Consider the following 19,924-nt stretch of genomic DNA (forward strand, 5'->3'; position numbering starts at 1 on the left):
AACTTCATCTACAGGACAGGTGTTTTTCAAACTACTGGAGATTTCTTGTGAGCTTCAAGTATTGTACAGGTACTTGATAACATGATTGATTTTATGATCAGAACAGTTAACCCTGGCTTTAAAAGAACTCTAATAAAGGCAGAGAGCTGATGGGCATTTAGTGGCGGTTTAATGACCATCCGATAAAATGATGGTTTTCTTTTTGTATTTCAGACACAACATCACCATAAAATGGTTGAAGCCTTTAGGCATATTTTGTAAGACTTGAAAACTAGAAGCAGCATATGAAAAGAAATAAGTGTCTTCACTTTTCTCGAGTTTAAATTGAAGCGGCACCTACAATTATAATCTGATTCTAATAATTCTGATGCCATCTATAATTATTTTAAAATCTGCCTGTTTGTCTCCACTGCTAAGGATTCTCTACACGTGCTGCTTGTGGATGCACCATTTGTTGCTCAATCCTTTTAATGTAAAGTCTGTATGAAAGTAATAGTCAGTCATAATTAAAAGTTTGCTTTCTACTGAGGTGATAACTATAACACTAGTCTCTAAACAGATGACACTATGGGGAAAAAAACACCAAAAAAGGCGCCATCTTGCTTGAACTGTCAAACAATAATTCTGTATCAGCATTTAGCATCAGCTCCATGTTTGAAAATGCAAATATATGCCTTGCACATGCTTGGCATGATGGCGTTAAAATGTAATATTGTTTGTGCACTCACGAGGAGAAATGGATGAAGGGTGTGTGCGAGGAGAGACGACTCTTTGGGGATCCAGCTGGCTGGACTTCGTAGATTGAAGCAGAGCCTTCCTCATCGTCATCGTCGCTGTACAAACTCTCTTCAAGGAGTTGATTGTCACCGCCTAGCACAGAGAGAGACACTGCTTATTAAGCCATGCATATGGAGCAACTCAATGTTACTGGAGCCACTGAGAAGAGTGGTGGCACAAGCACTTGAAAGTTTGCTTCTACAAAATTGAATCCTCAAAGCACCCCTATCACTGACATGTATGAGGCCATTTCACAAAATAAAATTAAAAGATGTATCATTTAGAAAAAGAGCTGGCTTATTAGTTGTGATGTAATGGGCATTTATATCAGTACAGCAAGCTGGGAAAATCATGTCATTATAGGATGCAAGACAACTCCTGTAAACTCCCACTGGTCAAGAGCTGCATTGAGGCTAATCTGCTGTAAACACTCATTTGCTGACTGGATTGGGAATTGGTTTATTGAAGTCCAAGAAGGATGACCGGTATTCCAATCTCTGTGCCATCACCCCATTCTCAGGAGGGATTCTTTTTCACCATTGACTCTGTTCTGTGTGTGAGGTTGATACAAAAAAGTATTGTGTAATAAGGTGGGGGACCGAAACAAATAAAAAAACTACCTTCAGTATTTCAAACATGGAAAACACACTAATAAGGGGTGACAGTTGGCAATGGAGCATAGAACAGGAGTCACGGTTTGGAGGCAGCGAACAGCAGAAGCAAAGTGAAAACAAATGATACAGCGGTGTAAGAGCCTGAAATGTAACAATTACCCAAAATGTGACAACAAAATGTTATTTAAAAAAGAAATTATAAAACCCAAAATGTTTTAAGTGGTCGATAATGTAACAAAATGTTTAGCACAAAACATAATGACTTTTTGCCCATAATGTAACAACTCATTACATTTTGGGTCAGTTATTACATTATGGAGCAAGCAAAAAAAAATTACATTTTGGATTTAAAAAAACATTTTCTATTGCATTTCGGGCTCTTCCAAGCCCAATACAATGGTCCCAGTTCCCTACCTTGTGTGTTGTCCCTGTCAGTACACTGAGCATGGGGGAAGACTCGGAGCAGAGCTTTCAGCACCAAGGAGAAAGATCTGGCCAACAGGGGCCTGAGGGCAGGGGACAGGGCTCGGCCCGAGGGAGCCAGGGCCCTCTGGGAGGCGGGGACGATGTTCCTCATGGCCCTGCTGAAGTCTCCGGGCCCCAGGACGATGGATGTGACGTCTAGCTTCAGTTTGACACTGCTGCCGTAGATCTGGGGGTAGCGACGGCGCAATGCCACCAAGGCTGCCTCTGTGCAAAGTGCTTTGATGTCAGCACCGCAGTAGCCTGGGGAGCAAAGGTAGACACACAAAGGTTAGTTCATAATTGCTTTGGCTATTTTTTCGCTTTTTAATAAAGGTTGTTTTGATATGGATAAGAGAACAGAAATGTCAGCGGGTTGAATCAAGGAGTTTGCAAAAAAGACTGATGATACAAATGGTGAGAACTGGGTTCTATGTGCTTCACAGATCTACATTTAAATAATTTGACCTGTCATTTAGCAAGGATGGGATCCAGGAGTTGTATACGCAGGTTTTACTCTTACCGACACATTTTTCTGCAAGTTCCTCTACAAATGGCTCAGCCAATTTGGGATTCCACTCCCTTGTGTGAATCTCCAAGATGTGCTTTCTGGCCTGAACAGAGGATTTGGGGTTTGGCAGAGAAAAAAGACACAAAGGAAAACAGGAAAAGCAAAGTCAACAGATGAGGGGGCAGAGCCTAATAATAAGAGTTGATCTTCAACAGCTAACAAACAATGTAAAAGATTTTTTTTTAGAATTGAAGTTGGCATGTTGCAACACACAAGATAAAAGACACAAACAAAGCATTATAATGAAATGACACCAACATAGTCTCATCATAAATATGTGAATAACCTTCTAATAAGGTCTTACTAACCTTTACTCTTTCTAGCACTGACAACAGCAAGAGAAAGATCAAAATGGAAACAAATGTGTGAGTCGGCCTTACAATTGATTGCATGGTCTCCACAGGATTCTGCTTTGATGAGCAGACATTAAGAACAAAGTAGTCTTTGTCGTGAATCAAAGGCAACCGTTTTCATTATCTTTCATCACATCTCCATTTGTATTCCTAGACACAACCAGGCCAGATTTCCTACAGGTTTCTAGCTTGGGCAACACCAGAAGGCAGTGGTACTTGAATGTGTAGAGAGGATCACCATTTGTGTCCTGGAGCAAGGTTTTTAAACCATTGACGAGGCTCACTACTGGTGCACTTAGGCCTGCAGATTAGGCTTTGATTACCAATGATCCTACTGTGTGAACAAACTATGTAAGCAACCGATTACACAGGCTCAATGAAGAGGAGTCACCTACATTGAGCTTTTAATATAACTCGCTGTCACTCCACAAGAGCAAGATTAAAGCCATCACACCTGCATGTCAGTAACATTTTTAATTATCTTAGGGGCACTTTACACGACAACACGAAACGGTGCAAACGCGAAAATATTTTCGCGGTTGCACTATATCATTTACATGAAAACAGCAAACGCAAACATTAAACCGCAAGTTTTTGAGATCTACTCTCAGGAAGGATTTTTTGGAAAACACAACGGTTTTGGTTTCTTGTAAACACCGAAACCATTTTCCCTGTTAACTCTGACGTCACGGCTCCACTTCACGTATGCGTAGTCTATAACATTTGCTGTCAAAATACCCACACGCGAGTTATAAAGTTAGATGACAACATAACATGAAAGGTGTCTCCACGGCACCATCACTGTGATCAGCGGAGAGTGTCGTGCAGGGCTCAAATATAACACTCGCCAATTTAGTCTAAGCGATTAGTAAGTTATTGAGACTACCTGCCACTTTTTCTGGGGAAAGATTTGTGCTCTGCCGGTTTTTCTAGCAAAATAAACATGTGTAGCTTCTATATGCCAGGGACACGGCTCTCTCTACATTAAAAAACACTATCCATAGTTCGGCGCGCAGCGGTTAAGTTACTGTTCAACAAAAGGAGCATTAAGGCTACGGCTTCACAGTAAAAGCATTTCACTGGCTAAACATTAATAGCAGAAGGATGCATGTAATAATTTCATCGCAGGACTCTGAAATGATGATTACCAAAAAACAAATGACTTCTGCAATATATTGTGTCAAGCTGGATGTGCATGCGAGTACAGCATTGTGTGTACAGTAAGTGCTCCATATAGAGAATGTTGCATCCTGTTATTTTGCCAGGAGACACAGATTCAGACTGCAATAACATCTTGGGTATTGTGTATGTTGGACTTCTATGTGTAATATGCCATCTTTTAGGTAGACAAAAAGAAAAGTTAAAAGCGCCTACAATGAAAAACACATCAGCTGACAATCAATGTGCAGCGAAAGCAAGTGTTTGTGTGGTATGTGTTCACTGCAATCCCAATATTGACATGTGTCCTTCCGTCTCACCTTCTTGCTGGGCAGGTTGAAGAGAAACTCCCGGTCAAAGCGTCCAGGCCTCCTGAGTGCCGGGTCGATAGAGTCAAGTCTGTTTGTAGCACCGATGACCACTATCTCCCCACGACTGTCCAAGCCATCCATCAACGCCAGCAGAGTGGACACAATAGAACTAGACAGAGAGAGAGAGAGAGTGGTGATGGGACAGAATATTGTGCATACCATTTAGTATTCACTTGCATCTGATCTGGCACCATACACCAAAACCTACCAACTTCATTTCAAGAGAGACAGTACAAAAAAAGACCTACTTTCACTGAATAAAGAGTACTACAGTTGACACAGTAGAAGAAAAAAAGTTTTTGAGTGCCTTTCAAGCATATCCCACGAACAATTCAGTATTTCCACTCTTACGGACATATGACACAAAACAACTGCTATTGAGGTTGTTCACTGCTAAACTGGTAATAAGTGTTGACACTGGACCACATTGGAGGCACCGTAATGTTTCAAGAATGAATATGTAAACAGAACAGTCGTGCCTTCCTGGATATGAGGGTTACAACCACAGTAGCCTTACCTGTGTATCTGGTCTTGTCTGCTGGAGCGAACAGGAGCCAAACCATCAATCTCATCGAAGAAAATGATGGATGGCCTCATCAGGTAAGCCTGATCAAAAGCAAACGCGAGGCCAAAACAGAAAAACATTAGGAGCATTGAAAAAGTTTGTCAAAGCTGGCTGGGTTTGGTTTACTTGAATATAAGATGCAAATTTTCCCAAAAGGTGAAAAGCAATATGAAAATATTAAAAAGGTACAATAGCTAGTATAGAAGAAATACAGAAACATTTTGAACATTCTACCAGCAGCAAATACCAGTTTTCTATTAACGTTGTGAGGTCAATTCAGGTTCAATGACTGAAGTTATGGTGACAAATATATTGTCCAACAATTGCTTTTCACTTTGCCAGTGTGGTGCCTAGACGTCTCACCTGGTCAAAGAGCAGGCGTAGCTGGCGTTCTGATTCACCGACCCACTTGCTGAGGCAGTCGGCTCCTTTCCTCATAAAGAAGGAAACCTTCCGGTCTCCGTGGCTACACTCATTAGCGAGCGCCCGTGCTACCAGGGTCTTTCCTGTTCCTGGAGGCCCATAGAACAAACACCCTCTGAAAAGGAAGGAATAGGAAATGGAAACTGTGTTCATTTGACAATAGCAATGAATGCCAAATTTGATTCATTATCTTGTATCTATACTCACACACACTTAACATTAATTTTGTCATGCGAGTGGACAGCATATCTGTGATTGGATGTGCTCTATTATCTGCTTTTCCATCAAACATTTAAGAAATTACAACAAAATTCAAAACCAAATAAAGTGGCTTTCTTGAAATAAACTTGCTGCATGTTAGTTCTTCTCACCTAGGAGGCTGAATCTTAAACCTCTCAAAGACCTCAGGGTAAAGCAGTGGGAACACTACCATCTCCTTTAGTGACTGAATGTGATCACGGAGGCCACCCACGCTGTCGAATCTCGTCTGTCGAGAAAACACACATTTTCAACAATCACTTTTGAAAACGAGGATATGTATAATTAAAGTTCTTAAAAGGTTCAGTGTGTAGAAATATTTGGCTTTTTTCAGAAATAACTTGGTGGATGGAATATAATATTCATTGTGTTCTAAATTATGTATAATTGCTTGAAAATAAAAGTTTTTTTTCTTTCTTACATTGATTCAACAATAGCACAGACAAACTTAATGGCCATATGGATTTTTAAAGTGGGTGTCCTTGGGAAATGCACCTGTTTGAAGACGAAGAAGAAGTACTATTGAATAAATAACTAAATACATCTTCTCCTCATCACTTGATATTGTGGACAAACTTGAGGCAATGGTGGACAATGTTATCTTTAGTTACTAGATTCTTATCCTTGAAGGCCACTGTAGCTCCTGTTATTATTCGAAAGCAGTGGGGTTACCCAGGGAGCGTTGCATTCTAGAACTTTCACCAGTATATGCCACTAAATATTCAGATATTACACACTGCACCTTTAAATTCAAAGAGTTATAACTTTAGGTTTAAAGTCATAAAAAAAAGTTTTAAAGCATATTGGAATTTTTGGGCGTTTCCACTCACTGAGTTATCAAGGTTCATGGGATCCACATCTGCCAAGCTGGCCCCCACTTTCACACGATCACGCAGTACCCCACTAGCCAGGTCTTCTGCAGTCAAATTCATGGGCAAACATCTGGGGAAAAAATAGGACCGACATTTGTGATAACATTCGAGGAATACAAATAATTAGTCACACACAAGGATAGCACAATGGCAATTGCTAGAGCCCTTTATCTAATGTTGATAACCTTAGATCTCTAAAAAAAATATATATATATATATATTTCAAAGATAGCAAAATAACAAGGAATAATACGTAAATATAACGTGAAGGGACAATTATAAAAAATGTAATAAAAAGGATGAAAAATGAAAGCAAGAGCTGTCACCTGTTCCTGGCTCTGCTCATGCTCTTGCCTTTTCTCCGCTCAAAGCGCTCTTCATCAGAAGAAGAGCTGGTGTCACTACTGTGAATGGCATGTTTCTTTACTCTGGCATGGTGGGAAAATATCGATTCAGATACAGTGTCACAGCATTGCACACTTTTTAAGTCAGAATCAGCACTTACTCAGACACTATAATTACAGCTAAACAGTACAGTAGTCATGGTGATATGAAATATCAATGAGTATCAGATTTGACTGGGATTTTTCACACATTTCTACCTACCGTATATGGCTTCTTCTTGCTGGGGATCTGTGGGTGTCAAAAAGTGAGGGGTTGCTCTGTTTTCTGTTCACAGGCTCTGAGAAAACAAACACAAAGCGACTGGTCATCACAAAGCAAGCTTTTTAAAAATTGCTCAAAATGTGATTGAACTGAGAGAAAATCATTAAATAAATGGACTGCTAGACAAATTCTATATACAAAGGTACATCAAGAAGGAAATCGACAAATTACCAATCGGTGGTGCTTCATATCGCTGCACTGTCTTTCGCTGCCTCAGGTTGTACGGCCTGCCGTTTTCCTCTCCTGCCTCTTCCACTTCATCCCCTTCATCGTCATCCTCTGCATCCTCCTCCTCTTCCTCGCCGTGAGAATCTGAAGGGAAAAAGTACAGTTTTCAGACTTCAGATGACAATTCCACCAAGTTTGAGCTTTACAGAGATTTACCCAAAGCACACTCAGAAGTCCACTACATTCTGAGGAATTAAGTTAAAGATGAGGTGGTTCATTAAAACCCCGGTAAAACCAAATCCACAAAATCCTTCTAACTTTGTATTTAAGGGGGGGGGTTTAGTTGCATGATAGTGAGAAAACTGACCTTCCGTCCCATCCTCTTCTTCCTCCCCCTGCTCAGCTTTGTTCATGGCTTTGTGGTGTGCGGGCATGTTGAAAGTGCTCCTGCGCACGGATTTCCTACGCTTCACCCGGGAATACATGTCCATGTTTTCCTGAAGAAGAAAAAAATAAAACAGGGTATTTATTAGATGCATTCACATTATATCAACAGGCAGCTGTGTTGGGTTGTGTGATACAGCAGGGCCATGCTTACCTCTTCTGTGTCTTTAGTCCACATGCGAAGTCGCTCCACCTCACGGTTCTGTCGGATGCTGCTGATGTTGTCCATCTCCTGAAGAACAGCCTCTGCGGTGCTGCGAGCAAACACAAAACACAGAGTGTGACAAACTGAAGCTTTACAGAAGTCCAACATGGGTAGACAAGTATAAATGTCTGCATGGTAACTAAATAAAGTAGCAAACTTGGCTTGCTGTCCTTATCTTTATTTAATTATTTAAACAAGTACACACAAAGGTATCTACAATGTCTACAATGCTGCTTTCGAGAGTGAAATTTTTGCATTTACTCTTTACTCCAAAGTATGGGATCTGAAAAGGAAAGAATGACCATACTCTTCTCAAGTTAAGTGTGTTCCAACCAGATTCAGTTTTTATCACTTCCTATTCTTCTTCCCTTCAACATAATATTTCAAAGATAGGTGTCAGGCGTGTGAGTGCCAGCTACCTGTTGACCAGCTGGTCAAACAGCAGGCTCTGGTTTAGATGTTCAAATTGGCTCTTCCTCACCCGGCAGCTCCTCTTCAGCTCCACATGGCCATTCATGTGAGAGTGATCTCCCCCTCCGCTCTTGTCACTCCGCAGACCCATATGGGCTACAGCGTCAACAAACATTGAATTAAAAAGGGACACATTTTTATCTGAGTGCATTCCAAATGCATACGAAAAATGTATGACTTGTAAATGTAAAAATGTTAAAAAGTTGCGTTACCGTGTCCATTTTGCATTATCCGAGAGGACAACCTAGAAATAGAACAGCAAAGTCAAAAAATACATATTGACATCTGCACAGAATACTTATAATCACTCAGTAAAAAAGACTAATAAATTAAATGATTTTAATACAACATTATAATTTTGTCAAAGACAATGTAGTTATGTGCATGTGCTAGTATATCACTGTGCTGAAGAACATTTTCCTTGTTTCCTATCATTCAGAGATCCTTATGGTGGGTGAGCCAAAGGCCAGCTGCTGACCTGGTGCGGTAGGTTGGAATTTCCCAGCTGACCCTCTGGCCCTTAGTCTGAGGGGATGGGGAGGTATCACTGGAACTCGGCTCGGAGGCGGTCTGCCGTCGCGTGCGCTTTGTAGGGGGAGACAACCGTGGGCTGCTGGGGCTACTCACATCACTGCTGGGCTCCTTCTTTCAACAAACACACAAAAACATTGACTTAGCAAAGGAAAGGGGAGTGAATGCAAGAATGACAATCAATCGGAACAAGCAAACAACAGGAAAATAGGATGCCAGATATGGTGACTTGCCTTTCCCGAATATTGACGTTAAAAAAATCAAACCGTAAATCACTGTATCAATCCAAAATACTAAGCAGATAACATGCAAGCATGATCAGACTGTTTAAGTTAAATAAAAAAACAATACATGGCAACATCAAAGGCTTCAAGGAGAGAAAAAGGGAAGGGAATGACAAACCCAGAGTAGAGTAATAATGTTGAGATCAGACAACCTTGTACTCAACCCTTCACTGTATTCTCTGAATCACAACCAAGCAGGCATCTGCCCTTGACGCTCACAACCTTTGCAGCTCAACTTTCCAGACAATATGCGAGGGTATTGCACCGTTGTCATAGGCAACTGTCTTCAATGCTGGCAGAGGGGTTTGTTTGTCTGACTGGCTGAGAAATAGATACAGAAGCGCAAGATGTCCAAACAGCGACCAATGCACAGTCGTGGCCTGATGGGTGCACCTTGGAATAATTTCTCATTGAATAATTTCTCATTGAACTTAATTCCCAAACTTTATCAGCAAAGCTTTTGTTGCTTTGCTTAGAAATAATAAAGCGAGAGCTCAGTTCAGACCAAAGATTCGCCTTGCAACTGCTTGCAACTGCAACTCCTTGCGACGAGACCGCCGAAACGTTCTAAAACTGGACCTTGCGATTTGACATGTTGAATCTTCTGCGACGCCTTGCAACGGCTTGCAACGCGCTGCAACGAGCAGTTCACACTGCTGCGATCTATCCCCCGCGACGTTCTAAACCGTCTCGTCGCAAGCAGTTGCAAGGCGACACCTTGCCATGCAACACCTCAGAACTTTTAATCACAGAACACACTATAATGTGGCATCAGTTAGCCTGGCTTGCCACCCAAAGGTTTGGACATAAGCCAGCAATGAATGAGTCGAATTTGTTGAACCCCAATTCAACAAAGTGCAAACTCTTGCCAAACAGCCCATTAAAACTCAAGAATGTGCTAATGACCATCCACAAATCATCCGATCAGTGAATTACATCGTTCGTCTTCGTCGAGTGCTATAATAATCATAAATAATGCGGAAACACAGAAGCCCTTACCTTGCATAATCTCTAATGTTTACATTTTGAAACAATGACTGTCAGACAGCTTCTAGTTCAGGCGAACAGAATGTGGACCGAGGCAATTCATTTGGTGTACATTTCGTGTAAGCAGACACATATACGTCGGTATAACGTTATATTAATGCACTTAAAACATTAACTGAACACACATGCTATATATGGGTCTGTGGGCCATTCACATCAGAAAGTTCACGAAGTTCAGACTTGCTAAATACGGGACTTGAGCCAGCCAACTGTTTTGAATCGGGACTCCCTTCCCCCACAGTAAGCTAGCTGTCGGGTTTAGCTACAACCTACAAACACTAGCGTAACTAAAGCTTTATCTCTTCACATTTCACGAAAAAATCAAGCAAATACTAACTGGACGGCGACGTGATGTCGCGCTATCAACCTCCTGCCAGAGTCCAGTTGTCTTCATTTGGAGGGCTAATTTGAGGAAGCAATGGTGAAACAAGTCAGCCGGGTAAAATTGTCTAACACAAAGGGAACTCAACTTGGGGCTAGCCAGGAGTTAACATCGTTAGCTCGTAATTTGACAGCTGAACAACACGTTCGGCGCGAGCGACAATCGCGCGAACCACAGCATTCAAGTCTTTTATTATGTATCTGCGTGACAGAGCGGGTGTCAAGTGCGATAGTGCATGTACTTTGCCGTGAATAATGCATTATGTGGAGCACCTTGAGGCCACGGCTACAGCTACCTAGCCAACTAGCAGAGCCACCGCTAGCTCACCGGCAAAGAAAGGAAACCGGCTTACATGTTCGTCAGAGTTTTGCTCGGTTCTCGATGACGACCTAGTCCGCGAGGAGATGGAGGGGCCGCTCCTGGGCCGTAAGCGTCTCTTCGTGTTCACCATGGTTTCTTTCCTTTTGTCTGCCCTTACTGAATCTCCCTATCCGGCTCCAAACACTGCCTCAGTGAGCGCAGCATCGAGGCGCCATTTCTCTCTCTCCCCCTGACTGTCTATCTCTATATCACTCGTTCCCTCCCTCTCTCTCTCTCTCAAGTGGATGTGGGTCTGTTTGGCAGGTGCAACAATTTTGCTGACTAGACAACTACAACAATTAATAATGTACAGTCTAGTTGTCAAATGGATACTGCACACATATCAAATAGCTATATGTGTTATGTTGGTGTTATTGTTATAACTTGCAATTTACTGTGGACCTATGATTTGCCCAACTGACAGGGGAGTGGACACAAGATATTCTGAATGCCATAAAGTTAAATAAAGTGGCCACACTAAGTTGCCTATTCTAAAGCACAAGTTCCCAAATAAATCTTAAGGGAATTGAGTTAAGAAAAATAGGGAAATAAAAGGTGTTTGTGAGCTTTGAGTGCACACTGTACCCTTCCGGTGAATCATGTGCTAGTGACTTAAGTTTTTATTTTGCTAGTTTTAATGGAAAGGAATATAAACTAAAACTTTAAAACAAGTTTAGTGGGTGGTTGGGACTGGCAGGGAATAGATGGAAGTTAGCCTTCAATTTGTCGGGAGGTAAAACGTTAACTTAAAAATTAGGCTACATGATCAAACTACATGAACACACAAAAACTGGACTGGTGTTGACTCGACAGCTGCATAACCATTGAAATAATAAGGAAAACAAATGTGATTATTGACTTGGATTAACAAAGACTTCATGTAATAACCATCTAACTGACTCATCCTATATGTTTTCATGCATGTAATTGATTAAGTATAGATAAACATTATCCACTGTTGTTGTTTTTCCCAATATTGCTCTTGTTTTTTTCCACTGGCACACTGTTTCGTGTAACATTTGATCATTGGATGTTAAAAATATGAAATATCATAATGCCTGGCTGTCAGGCAGAATACACATGGTCATGTGGGGCAATAACAGCGGAATGTTTGAAGCTTTTGAACATATCAGATTTCCTATAAAGTAAAAGAGACCATGAACACGACTGTTTTTTTATTTGCCAAGAACTTCATATGATCCCTTCAAGAACCCATGTTGGATTCCTAGACCCCAGTTTGGGAACCACTGCTGAAACCCAAACCAATGGCCCATGGGTTTGCATCTATTTCTGGATTGACTGAAGATGCAACTGTGCCAGCCATCTGTTTCATGTTTTTGGTTCAAGTTATTTTTTCAGAAAAGCAAATCCCAAAATGAGTTTTATTTGATGTATTTAACAGTGTGTTTGTGTGCATTTAGGTGCTGAAGAGATATTCTATGATCCAAATGTTTGAAAAAATGTGTATCACTGCCACCTGAAATGTGAACACGGGATGTATGGGCAGATAATAGCTTTAGTAGCCTATTATTTCCACAATTAATTCAAAAGTATTCATTGGCTCATAGTTTACACTTTATCATTCACTTGTTGTTATTTATCGGCTCCTATAGTGTTCATTTTCTTTTTGTTTGTTTATTGTTTTGTTATGCAAAGCGCTCTGAGTGAGAGAAAAGTGCTATATAAATAACATTTATTATTATTATTATTATTATTATTATTATTATTATTATTATTATTATTATTATTATTATTATTATTATTATTATTATTATTATTATTATTATTATTATTATTATTATTATTATATGAGGTATGGCAATGTCTAGATGGCCTGCAAGGTCCCTCATTGGAACCCTTCACTACTAGTGGAAACACATTTTTCCAATAAGATGTGAATTATGTTAATGATCAGTCGTTTCTGAACTGTGTAAGTGTATTTATTGTTTGTTCCAACTGCAGTGTTTATCCTAAAAGCAATTACAATTGGTTTGAAACAAAAAGGAAATGTATAATTTACTGCAATGCAATCGGATAGATAGATAGCAGCCTAGTGTTCCTGTGTGTATCATTGGAGCAACTGTCCATGCCATTACATAGGACTATTCTAATGTATTATCACTTTCAATTGGATGTGCTGAGATCGGCAAAACAGTTTCCTTACGACAACTGAGGTCGACTTGCGGCAATGATACGTCACACATTGCTCAGCAGAAGAGACGCTCCCTGCCATGTACGGCTGCAGATCATGCTGCAGATGTGTAGTCTGGGATTAACCGACAAAACACCAACCGGTAAATCAGTATTTGACCTTCATTAAATGCCTGCAAACATGTTGGCTACTGTGTGTATAGGCTATAATCCGTGTTATAACAGGTACTACGTCGTTGCTCCATGCGCATCCATGCCTCTCTGACACCCTCTTACATAATTAATAAAAACACCAGATACTGCTTGTTTGTTTATTTGTATGGACGCACCGACAACGTGCACGTGACTGCCTGTGAAAACTTTCACATAGGAAACATTTGAGCTAGTAAAAGTCGCCTCAAAAATACAGTCTTCCAAAATCGCCTAAAGAACGTGACAGGGCCCTGTACTGACGTTTGCTTTGTCCACCTGTTAATTTTTTAGATGGAAAACACAGAGCGTCATGAAAGAAATTGACACTGTTGGGGAAGAGAAAGACGAAAATAGGTAAGTCACAGCAAATAGGTTGCGAATCATTATCCCTCTTTAAATCACTTATATGAAACAATTGGATTTAGGAGTTCCCATAACTCCTAGTCCTGTTTATAGCCTGCTAATTGCGTATGTGTGAAGCACCTAGAATTTAATTTGTTTGGACAGTAATGTGTCTAGGACAGCACTTTTTTTCTAGAGTTACATTTTCTGCTTCACAACCCCACACGTAACACGCTTAACTTAATGTAGGCAGTGAGAAGTCAATATTTGCAATGCGCCTGTCTGTAGGCCTACAATAAAACTGTCCATCGGCCAAATTCTATAATGACTGAATCTAACCCTTGTCCTATTTCTTAATGGACTGCCAGCGACGAAAATGAAGAGGAGGCTCCAATGAGGCGCAGTTTCTCGGTAGAAGACCTCCTTGATGAGGTGGAGAAGGTCTGCTACGACGCCTCGGGGACATCAAAGGTCAGTGACCAAACTCACCCCACCAATTCTTCAGGGCCACGTCCCTGCACAGGACACAGGAAAACGTTCTCGTGTCCATAGATTCATGAATACATTTGTAGCCTAATAACAAATTAATATTTACATAAAACACCTGCATACTGCAATAGTATTATAAGCCTAACTTCTGCTGCCTCATGAGTAATTCTGACTGAGTAATTACATTAACACTTTCTGTGCAACTGCATGAGCTAAGCCTTTGGTGATTGCGCATGGATTTGGTATCTTCTGCTATAGGCGTACGTGCGTCCAGGTCTTTTCTTAGCAGTAGAATCCACAACTGAAACATTTTGTGGCTGCTTCTTGAGCTGCTGCTGCGCCAGTGTCAGGGGGCGACGCAATTTTGTAAACAAAGCCATGCTGAGAAATACAGAGAGAGTTTTGTGGAGCTCTAAAATGTGTAGGCAATTCAATAAACAGGCATTTGAGAGATGCAGTTGACAATGTGAGGCAAAGCAGTCTACAGTGACAGTCAAGTTATATATTCTAACTATAACTCACACGTGAACATGTGTGTCCACTGGATCTTTTGGTCGGCCCGTGAGTTCAGCACACACTAGGATCATTGTGTCTCATTGGCTGATCAGTTTGTTGCCTTCACTCCAGGCGGAGATGGTGGTGAGGCTGTGGAAGGATGGCTTCACCGTAAACGACCAAGAGTTTCGCAGCTACGCCGTACCAGAGAACCAAGACTTCTTGGATGCCATCAAAAGGGGGTGAGTGTATTTTTTGCCGAGCCCGGACTGTGTGTTAACAGGTTTTGTGAGTACGATTTTAAAGATTTAAAGCACAAAATGCTCATAATATCTTCAGCTCCTCTGATACTTAAAACAAAAGTGGAGATTTCTGACTTCTTTGGCCTCTTTGTTTACATACCCTTTGTTTACAGAGCCTAGACTGTGTATTAACACCAGATTGATTTTCAGCGCACACACATTACGGACAGAGAAAATGGATTTTTACAATAAGCATTCTCCAGAATCACTGGCTCCATCTTTAAAGCCTCTCCTTACACAACAAATGTACACCCATGCTTTCAGTCATTCAGCCAGCAGTAAAGATGTCCCTCCAACGGACCGCTACGAGGCGACATAGGATAGTTTTTATTTTATTTTAGATTTGCTTTTGGGCATTTTTATGCTTTTATTGACAGTGCAGAGAGACAGAGGTGAAATGGGGCAGAGAGGGGAGTGACATGCAGAGAACGGCCACGGGCGGGAATCGAACCCGGGTCTGCTGCTGGGCCCGGCCCGGGGGGGGGACGCCCTACCAACTGAGCTAAGGGCGCCCCCAACATAGGATAAATTTGGCATAAGGTTTGTTAGTGCTTATTTGTCATATCGATTGATCCGACTTGACTTCTGAAGCTGGTCTTTTTTTTGTTTTGACCCAGGGAGCTTCCGGCAGAGTGGGAGAGCAGAGCGGAGGAGGAGGAGCTGGAGATCAGTGTGGAGGATCTGATCGAGGAAAACTATGTCCCCAGGAAGAAGGCCTTTCACCCCTTCAGCGGCCGAGGGTATCGACTGGGCAGGTAACACACTGTCGTTGTGATGATATTACACATTACATGTTGACACATGATCGTACCTTTTTTTAAGAAGAAATATTAAGCGGATCAACCTCTCATAATTGTCATAAATAACCAATCATTTATGTTAGGTTGTTCAAGTTTCTCAAGTTCCAAGATACCATACTACTTCATACCACTAGGTGTCCTTCTAAATCCAGGTATCGGAAAAAAAACTTGAGCCATCTGACCAGGCAGACAGTCAGCCTGATATACTGAGAGCGTCCACTTGATTAAAAACATCACTGTGTGAATACCGAATTGTCCAGAGAGAGTGTGAAAAGATATTTGGCGATTTTTGTCTGCCTATCAGTAATCAGTTAGAAATATACTGATTTTCAGCGCACATGCCGCAACTACTTTGAACTGGTCATTCATCTGTTATTTATTCCTGTCCATTCCCAGTGTTGCACCAAGAGTAGTGGTCAGGTCGCCATCTGTGCACGAGGACGGTGAATCTCCTCCTATTCCCATGGTAACACTAGACCACGCCCTTCCTGTTACCTCCCTGCAGATCTGGTTGGCTGACGGCAGGAGATTGGTGCAGAGGTTTAACCTATCACATCGGTGTGTATCACAATGTCGAGACCCAAACAACACATCTCTCCTCCACATCAGTACTTGACATAAAAAAAATATCTGCATTTTTAAGTGGCTGCCCTATGCAAGGAATTTTAAGACCTTTTATCACCGCTGGGCTGTCCGTGAATCTCAACCATCTCAACCAAGATGTTGGTTGTACTAGAGCAGGAGGGGGTATTTGTTTGAGGGTTTATGTAATGCTTTGTTGCAGTCTGCTGGAGTTGAAGGCAGGCCGCTATGCTATATCCCCTGCCCCACAGAAAACATAATCTGAGATGTAGCAACGGAGTGGATCTATAAAATCCCCAGAGAGGGATTGCGTAACTCGAATGCAGTATTTATATAACAGAGTTTGAAGCTAAAGGATGGAGAGGAGTGAACCCCCCTCCTCACCTTCAGCTACCCTCCGTGTGGGAGGAGCAGGGCTGCCATAGGTTGGCTTGTATAGGCTCGATCCTGATTAATAATAGATTATGTTACTAGTATAGTGCTCCAGAGAGAAACTATGGGTTACGAGAGAGATCGTAAAGTGTTTGGCCTGGTATGCTTTGCTGTACTGAAAAGGAACAAGGCGTGAGGAGTATTTCTCACGCTGCCTTTTCTTTATTTCATCCTGACATTTCTTTAATTCTGTCTCCATTTCTTCTCTAGGATCGCGGACGTACACGATTTTGTGGCGCGCTCCCAGAGGTGCTGCCCGCCTTTCGTCCTGACGACGTCACTTCCTTTCCGGGAGCTCGTCGACAAAGAACTGAGCCTAGAAGAGGCCGATCTGGCCAACGCTGTCATTGTCCAGAGACCCCTGGACACACAGGCTCCGTTCGGACACTCCTGACTAAAAGGGCCCCCAGTAGAACCACACAACGAATGCGCCGCTTATCCCCGCACTGACACATCACCGTGACCCCAATTGCATTCTCAAGGCCTCCTAAAGCTTATAATCTTTCTTTATTCTGCAGTCTGCGCCACATTTAATGATTGTTATCTCCCTCTACAGTTCATTCATCCGTGTGGAATTGTCTACAGTGTAAATGAGAGGAGACATTGTCTGTCAGTGTGACATGTCCACCATCACAGGTGCTGCTGCTCTCAACGCTTACTTTAAGTCTTCTTCCTCCGGTAGACAGTGTTTACCTGCCAGCAGACCTCCCTAACCCCACCCCCCCTCCCCTCCAAGCTACAGAGAAAACTCAAGGCAAACCAATTCTGTCACCTGTGCAGATGGCCATCCGTGTGTTTTCACATGTACTGTAATTCTCCTTCCTTCTCCTACACACACACACACACACACACACACACACACACACACACACACACACACACACACACACACACACACACATGCAAACAGACCACCACCATCAGCAGCACCACCACAAGCGAGTCTCCAAAGTCTTCCCAAACTGTGAACATCAGTTTTTCTGCACTATTGACAGTATATAAAAAAAGACACAAAACAAGAAACAAACTTTTGCTAAGTTTACAATTGTATTTAATGAATATGTGATTTTTATTTTGCACATTTATATGTCTTAAAAAGAGAAAAGGTGACAGCCTGTTATGTATGTTGGCATGACTGGTTTATTACTTTTTATTTGGGGGGAGGAGGGGTATTCAGAATGTTTTGTTTCATGTGACTGCATCCTTTCAAGACATATCACAAGTAAAGGTACAATAAAAAATTCTCCCCGAAGTTCTGCATCAATTCTACGTTCTTCTTCTTTACAAAAAAGACCAAAAATGCAGTGATGCAGTGTATTTTCAAAGCTGAAAATTGCATATATCGGCTGCATGTGATTGCGATTATCAGAGTGACTACGGCATGACCATGGGCAGCACCTTCTTTCACGTTGCAATGAAACATCTGTGCTGTCTCTCTGCAGACTAAATGGGGATTTAGATTAAGGAAGCATGTGAGGGGTCAAATAAATCAGAATTAGAGGAATCAGACTCCACAGCGGCGACACATAATATGGAAAGTGTTTATTTGATGGTATGAAATCTAACCACAGTGATTCTTGTGTGTAATTGTTGTAGAAATCAGACAACTCAAAATGTCTGAAATTGGTGCTTACAAAAAGACTTGTTCAGATGGGGGTCAAGTAAAGTTGAATCCTTGCTTTTTCCTTCTTGAATGATGCATTTTGTGTTTCTCGGCGTGTGGATGGACATGCATGTGGTTTTACACGAGCGTGCGCTTGTGTCTCTGTCTCCAAGCGTTCTGCCTGGCTTTGGGAAGAAGGCGAACGCCATTATCCATCTTCAATATTTAAAAGCAATGGGAGGGAGGGAGGGAGGGAGGATGTATTTTCTGTGATGACAGCCTCAGGGGTGGTCAAGGTCAGAGGAGGAAACTCAGCAGCAGAACTGTCCTGCAAGTCATAATCCCCTCTCAAGAATCACCTTTTCTATTTGGTCTTGATCCTCTTTTTAGAATGTATTGTACCTGAATGTGCAGGCTGTATGGATGGCTTGGTTGGCAGCCAGAGGGGGTCTGGCTACACAGCAAAAAGAGAGCACATTTCCTTTGTGCTACATATTTAATAAGGCAAGCATGCATGGAATTACTTTCCCTTTAACTCCCACATTTCCTTTCAGAATGGCCCTTTTACTCGCGCAGCAGCCAACCTTTCATTTTGCACATTCCTCTTCACGCATTATCAGAAACATACCCGTTGTAATGCAGGTCATATGCCCCAGTCTTCTCCAGTGGTAGCTTTTTCTTTTCTCATTGTCAACAATGTGGTTTCGGTAGAGGGGTTAGCATGCTTGGAATTTATGGAGAGGTCTGGGTTCCTTAAGCCAAGGTCTCCATGACATGTTTGTTGTCATGCTCTGAGGAGAGGCTTATTGTGGAGAGTATAGGCATCTTGTACTAAAGGTGCTGCTTATTAAAGTGCTCTGCGGGAAAAGAAAAAGGTTCTCAACACTGCATCAGTCAAAGATGAGTAAAGGGCCTATGAAAGTAACATCACAAGTTTGTGTGCACCTGTATTTCATTCCCCAACCCGACAAAAAATAAATAAAGTTTTTATTGAAGAAGTAAATCTAGAACTATCGCCTGGCGCTTATATGCATGTGTCCACGAGGCATACCATTTCCCAATGGTGAAAGTACAGTGTTGGTAGGCAATGCTTTAAAGAACGTAGAGCTACTAAGAAGCGACAATATGGTACAAGGACACTGTACCACAATATGTTAGGTAGTAGTAACCTTTGACTTCCAAAATGTTATCAATACATATTCGAGATCAATTGTGAGTCTGTGACCTCCAAAATCAAACATTGGACATTTGTGCAAAGTTTGAAAAAAATCCTTCAGAGTGTTCATGAGATATAGTGTACACAAGAAAGACAAAGACGGACACAAAGACACAATAAAGTAATGCTGTTGTGGGAAATTCGGGATCCTGTGTTTTTGGAGCTTAAGCGATTCTGGGGGGTAAACGCCTGGATAACTCGCCCTCTGCCACTCCACTTTTTTTTAAGTTTTTTTTAGTTTTTAGTTTTGTTTTACTGTTTCCTGTCAGTCCCTAAACTTTGTGAAAGTGCAATAATAACTGAAGATCACACAATAGCATTATAATAATGATGATAAT

General features: G+C 41.6%; 2 protein-coding genes across 5 annotated transcripts in view; one reads left to right on the forward strand and one right to left on the reverse strand.

The window, feature by feature from the left end:
• The window catches only part of atad2b (ATPase family AAA domain containing 2B), a 72,982-nt gene extending 61,816 nt beyond the window's left edge, over nucleotides 1-11,166 (reverse strand). Inside the window, exons 1-17 of one of the 3 annotated variants that reach the window (XM_080047875.1) lie at nucleotides 10,975-11,166; nucleotides 8,857-9,020; nucleotides 8,591-8,622; nucleotides 8,327-8,474; nucleotides 7,857-7,956; nucleotides 7,626-7,755; nucleotides 7,262-7,402; nucleotides 7,031-7,106; nucleotides 6,751-6,852; nucleotides 6,383-6,494; nucleotides 5,666-5,781; nucleotides 5,235-5,409; nucleotides 4,824-4,912; nucleotides 4,256-4,415; nucleotides 2,377-2,467; nucleotides 1,806-2,117; nucleotides 729-870 (exon numbers count right to left, since the gene is read on the reverse strand). In XM_080047875.1, the coding sequence (XP_079904001.1) occupies nucleotides 729-870; nucleotides 1,806-2,117; nucleotides 2,377-2,467; nucleotides 4,256-4,415; nucleotides 4,824-4,912; nucleotides 5,235-5,409; nucleotides 5,666-5,781; nucleotides 6,383-6,494; nucleotides 6,751-6,852; nucleotides 7,031-7,106; nucleotides 7,262-7,402; nucleotides 7,626-7,755; nucleotides 7,857-7,956; nucleotides 8,327-8,474; nucleotides 8,591-8,622; nucleotides 8,857-9,020; nucleotides 10,975-11,073 (2,189 nt within the window). In that variant the 5' untranslated portion in view covers nucleotides 11,074-11,166. Of the gene's footprint in view, nucleotides 1-728; nucleotides 871-1,805; nucleotides 2,118-2,376; nucleotides 2,468-4,255; nucleotides 4,416-4,823; nucleotides 4,913-5,234; nucleotides 5,410-5,665; nucleotides 5,782-6,382; nucleotides 6,495-6,750; nucleotides 6,853-7,030; nucleotides 7,107-7,261; nucleotides 7,403-7,625; nucleotides 7,756-7,856; nucleotides 7,957-8,326; nucleotides 8,475-8,590; nucleotides 8,623-8,856; nucleotides 9,024-10,974 lie in introns of all 3 variants that reach the window. The other 2 variants (XM_080047876.1, XM_080047874.1) reach the window with 2 other exon arrangements.
• Nucleotides 10,555-18,011, forward strand: ubxn2a (UBX domain protein 2A). 2 transcript variants are annotated; one of them, XM_080047878.1, is made up of 7 exons: nucleotides 10,555-10,679; nucleotides 13,617-13,679; nucleotides 14,036-14,138; nucleotides 14,784-14,893; nucleotides 15,571-15,708; nucleotides 16,150-16,311; nucleotides 16,978-18,011. In XM_080047878.1, exons 2-7 carry the CDS (start codon nucleotides 13,636-13,638, stop codon nucleotides 17,159-17,161), a joined length of 741 nt encoding a protein of 246 aa, XP_079904004.1. In that variant the 5' UTR covers nucleotides 10,555-10,679; nucleotides 13,617-13,635; the 3' UTR covers nucleotides 17,162-18,011. The 2 variants fall into 2 exon arrangements, with proteins under 2 accessions (XP_079904004.1, XP_079904003.1); XM_080047877.1 differs by lacking the exon at nucleotides 10,555-10,679 and adding an exon at nucleotides 13,139-13,276.
• Nucleotides 18,012-19,924: the final 1,913 nt, after the last annotated feature.

The sequence above is a fragment of the Ammodytes marinus genome, assembly GCF_949987685.1.
Source record: "Ammodytes marinus genome assembly, chromosome: 19".
NCBI lineage: Eukaryota > Metazoa > Chordata > Actinopteri > Uranoscopiformes > Ammodytidae > Ammodytes > Ammodytes marinus.